Here is a 5462-nt window from a genome sequence, read left to right on the forward strand (position 1 = left end):
TCGGTCGGTCGGTCGTCGGTCGGTCGGTCGGTCGGTCGGTCGGTCGGTCGGTCGGTCGGTCGGTCGGTCGGTCGGTCGGTCGGTCGGTCGGTCGGTCGGTCGGTCGGTCGGTCGGTCGGTCGGTCGGTCGGTCGGTCGGTCGGTAGGTAGGCAGGCAGGCAGGCAGGTAGGTAGGTAGGTAAGTAGGTAGGTAGGTAAGTAGGTAGACAGAGATAGATAGATGGAGAGATAGATGGATAGATAGTTAGATACATAGATAGATGGATAGATAGATAGAAAGATAGACAGACAGATAGATAGATAGATAGATAGATAGATAGATAGATAGATAGATAGATAGATAGATAGATAGATAGATAGATAGATAGATAGATAGATAAATAGATAGGTAGATAGATAGAAAGATAGATAAATAAATAGATAGAAAGAAAGAAAGAACAAACAAAAAAAGATAGATAGATACATAGGCAGACAGACACAGGCAGACAAACAGACAGACAGACAGACAGATAGATAGATAGATAGATAGATAGATAGATAGATAGCGCGGTTAGTAATGCTCCTTTCTCTATAATTAGACGGAGAACAGCCCTACTGGATCTCTACAATAATTGTGTTATTACATGGCTGCTTGTGAATATAGATTTCGCTGGAGCAATTGTGGAAAATATAACCACTCGCATCACTCGTGAATAAAATCCGTCGTAAGTAGCTTGCGTGCAATAACCTATAAATACGTGGCTGATAGAAATCGTGCGCATCTGTGTTCCATGCGCGAAAATAGTTTGCGACAAAGCACTTACTCGGCGTAACGAATCGCTACTGTCACTGTGCTGACTGAGTGGTTCATTTACGCCACCTAAATAGATCCGTTAATATCACTCCGCGCAGCGTCCAAGTGAATTAGGCGAGGAATCCGAGTGTCCTAAGTGTGGTAGATAATGTGCATCCATATTTACGTGCGTATGTGCGCAAGCACATATGCACACGCACAAGCACACGCACGTGCACCTAAAACGCACTTAAACGCTTATCCAGGCGGGCAGATAAACAAGCACGCACGCACGCACGCACGCACGCACACACCGACTCGTGCACTTTTACGCATACACACGCACACACACAAACATGCAGACCCGAATATGTATCAAACTATCCAGATACCGGAACGTTGACGTCATGTTGACATTTTTACCTTGACCACGTATTCCTTTCCTTAGATGAAGCTAGAAATATCTCTAATAGGCCATGGTTCATAGCTCTAGAGTTGCCATAGTTCTAGAATTCTAAATGCGCCAGATAAAAGCGCAAAGTAAAACACAAAATTCAATCGTATTATCTTGCTTTATACTTTACCAAAATTGCTTGGATATTTTCGCTATTATCTTCTGGGAGAATTTCGTCAATAGATTGGGAGGGAACCCGCCTCCCTTCATTGAATTTATTCGCGCATGAGTACGTGGTTTGCTGTTGTAATAAACCAGATATATGGAATTAGATTTTCACGTTGTTTTATTTCACAAAAATGGTCGTAGATAGTCAAACGGCGAAGATGAAAGTGTCTGCAGTTTGTGGAAATAATAAATGCAGTACATCATGGACTCAACAAGGTACGGAATTCAACTAGTTGTCAAGGCAGTATGGTGCGTTTACATTATTAATAGTTTCTCTGAAGATGGGTGTGCTGCATTAGCTCTATACCTGCTGGGTGATCAGGGAGTGGTGGTGGTAAGCGGTGATCATCATTAAGATTAGATTAATCGATTGGATAATATCGCCAACATCTCTCTCTCTCTCCCTCTCTCTCCCGAGATGTTGGCGACAATATCCACTACAACTATTAATCTAATCGCAATAATTATGACGGCTTAGACGGCGTCCCATAGACGGCATAGAGAGAGAGAAAGACGCGCGTGTGTGCGGTCAATAATGTGACAACAGCCTGTGCATCACGAGCATCTCGTGCACGTTGTTTGATTTCGCTCTTTTCACACGCTCTCTCGCTCTGTCCTCTACAGGTTCGACTACGGTGACAAGTTCTGGATCATCAAATACAAGCACTTCACGTGCACGTGCGCATCGGACAAGTGCAAATACTCGACGCAGACGATCGACACGACCGTCGCGCGCTACTACAAGCTGATCGCTGACCTCGACGCCGAGGCTCACCCCGCCGAGCCGAGCGTGGCCACCTGAGGGTGCCCGCACGATCGAGGACAACGCGTCATGTCGGCGCGTCACCGCGCGTCGGCGGTTGTGTGTGATGAATTGCCGGCTGATGCTGCACTGGACCAAGCTGAAACATTCGCTGATGGTGCTGCGCGTCATTCAGCTCCGGGCGTGAAGGGGTGGGATAACGGTAAATGGCGACCATTTGCGAGCTAATGATAATTGGGCTCATTAGCGTCTTTCTGTCTTTCCTCCTACTAATCTGACAAAAAAATGCCAGCTGCAAAATGGCCGATAACAAAGTCCCTAATCCCCTTGCTGTTTTTTGTTCACGACACGCACACAATCACTCCACAGCTGATTTTATCCAGTTACCACATGCCACGGTGCAGTCTTTCATAATTCGTGAATGTATAAGCTACGCATAGCGAGCAACATAAGAAATATTTGCAAAAATACTGGCACCTGTTGATAAATCTCTATTAACCTTTATACTTCATTATTATCTTGTCAATTCCATGGCAATTCTATTGTCGAATCTATTGCAAGTATTTGTAAACGCTTCATGTTTGACTTTTCAATCCCTTACTAAATCATTGTCAACGCCTGGTGTAGATACAGGGGCCTTCTAAATTATTGTATACCCCGTTATCAATGGCTTATCAACCTCTTGTTGAGGCTTTTAGCAAATCTCTGTCACCTCTTCACCTTTAGTTTCACAACCCTCACTAACTCCTTGTCAACTGTTAAATTTCCATCAACCCTTTATCACTCGCTGAAATGTATCCCAGTGTGTGCCCGTCAGGGCTTAGTCGTCAGAACACTGCTAAGTTGAGAGTGGAAGAATGGAAAGAAAGGAGACCGAGCTAGGAGGAGATGCAAGATTAGAATCCTCGCGTCCGAATCCTATAATCCTAATAAGTGCTGATTATCTCTTCAGTCAATTGCACACAACTGGTTTCGAGTTCTCAACAAGATTTGCGGCATAGCCTTTGCCAGTGGCGAGTGTGAATCCATGTGCAGTAATTGTTCAGGGAACAGAGCAGCAGCAGAGCAGACTATAGCCAGTGGGTTTCGCGAGGGGCTCATCACAATTGTCTAGGATTTACTTGTACTTGAAATTGCGGGCGATATTCTTAGAAAGGAGTGGGTTGGTGGCTCAGAAGTGTTGGTGGAAGTGATAAGGAGTGACTGATGGTAGAGAACAGGAAGGGTTGGCGGAACGAGCAAGAACCGTAGCAAGAAAATTGGAGGGGTTTGGTGCTAGGGATCAGGCAGGGTTGGTTGGCAGACAACTGGGTGGGTGTGGGGTGTGGGTTGTGGGGGGTGGGGGGTGAGAGAGTCGAGTTCGTTCGTACTTAGCAGGAACTATTCTGTGTTAGGTTATTGTATTACTTCTAGACATCACGTATAGCCGGTTGTGGGTTCGTGAGTTCCGGCTGCTCTGAGCACGTCTTGTCCGACGATCGGTGCGTGCGTGCGTGCGTGCGTTCGTGCGTGCGTGCGTGCGTGCGTGCGTGCGTGTGTTGTGTTGTGCGTGTGTTTGTGTTGTGCGTGTGTGTTTGTTTTATTATGTTTTTTTTTTCTGTACATAATATTACCTGTACTAGTTTGATCTCTAGCGAGGGCGCTCGTGCGTAATTTAGCGGCTCATCGTTTATAGTCCAGACCAGACCGTCAGCCGGTTAGTCAGCTTATCCAATGTTGCGGCATGATGAGAGATGCCTACCGTCACCCGCGATGTGTTTTTAAATAATTTTATCGACGTTTCCGATGCCTGCCGGGGGTCAGCTGTGGGTCGACGACCAGGACATTCGTCCTAGAGCGGTCGGTTGGTTGGCTTCAGCCGAAATATCGCACGACTTCCCTGGCGGTCATTTTCATCCCTCCCCTGCACTCATTCAGGCAGAAATCTATGTTGGGACGTGGCCGGGGAGAGCCGTGGCGGTTTTTAGAAGAATAATTTCGATATGATTTAGTGCCGTATGCGTGCAACATCCGATACTGTCGTGCAAAAGTTGTTTTAAAATAATCCAAATCCTTTTTACATCGCATCATAGCCGTAGTGTTGTCGTATTCGGCGAGAGCAGTATTTCCGGCTGAATGTTGATCTATTAAATCTGATGCTATTTTGTGGACGTTCGTTTAATAGTGTAGAGTAATAAAACTTGGAGGATTAGCTACCTTATCGTCACAATATGTTCTATACTTAAAGTAGTAGTCGCTGTAGCAAACACAATTTCCATGTAAGTGGGATATTGTGCTTGACGTAGGTGTAGCAAATATGTAATCAGATATGATATCGTGAAAGAATATTTTCCCGTGAGTTTGTGTGACATCCCGTACGTGATGACGTCAGGGGAAGATGTATGACATTGTTGTTGTTGTTGTTGTTGTTGTTGTTGTTGTTGTCCGGGTGGTGGTGGTGGGTGGTAATGGTGGTAGTAAGGGGGGGGGGGAGATAGTATTTCACAGACATTTTGGTCGATTTCAATGTTTTGCGTTGCTTTACAAAAGGTAGCCGACCGATCTACTGGATTAGTTACCATGTTAAACAAGTGCACACCCTATAGAACAACAACACCGTCATCTTTATGTATACTTGCGCCTTCTGTACGATTAGAGTTTGCATGTTACTTATAAGAAACGTTACATCTAAAAATAACATTACGATTTCCATGTCTCGCTGATACGACTTTATTACACTAAGAAACCTTAATATCGTCTTTTTAAAATCGTCGCCACGTGTAAGGATGCACTCCAAGTGCATCCTTGTAGGCCTATTGCATTTGAAAATAAAATTTATAATTACACGGTCTATGTTGCGCGCAGTACGGGAACAGTTACTGAATATGAATTAGGGTTCTACTTATGTAAATTTAGCTATCTGAATATAGACATTATATAAGTGATCTACATCTACATTGCATATGGCCTCTCGCAGTGGGTCAATTGGGAACAGATTTAGCGTTTATCATATATACGGTATTATCTGTTTATCCAAAAATCATCTCCATAAATTATCACAGTAAGCCCGCATAACGGCGCTGTGTATTCGTCATGATTACGATATAATAAATTGCAGGAATTGCAGATTGAAGAAATAGAAGTTGACTGTTTATATATATAAATATATAAATATATAATATAAATATAAAGGAAAATAATAAATATATAAATACAAATATAAATGCAACGGTTGATTATTGTAAAACCGTGTTCTTGCAACAATTCATATTGCCTACATATCTGCGGCAGATTGTCGCCAAAATATAGAATAACTGAGATTTTAG

General features: G+C 43.8%; 1 protein-coding gene across 2 annotated transcripts in view; it reads left to right on the forward strand.

Annotated features, from left to right (window-relative positions):
- LOC106813331 (histone-lysine N-methyltransferase EHMT2-like) overlaps positions 1–5278 on the forward strand; it is a 45467-nt gene extending 40189 nt beyond the window's left edge. For both annotated transcript variants that reach the window (XM_014817492.1, XM_014817554.1), the window contains exon 23: positions 2019–5278. In XM_014817492.1, coding sequence (XP_014672978.1) covers positions 2019–2196 — 178 coding nt within the window. In that variant the 3' untranslated portion in view covers positions 2197–5278. The remainder of the gene's footprint in view (positions 1–2018) is intronic.
- Positions 5279–5462: the final 184 nt, after the last annotated feature.

Source organism: Priapulus caudatus, unplaced genomic scaffold (genome assembly GCF_000485595.1).
Source record: "Priapulus caudatus unplaced genomic scaffold, Priapulus_caudatus-5.0.1 Scaffold1, whole genome shotgun sequence".
NCBI lineage: Eukaryota > Metazoa > Priapulida > Priapulimorpha > Priapulimorphida > Priapulidae > Priapulus > Priapulus caudatus.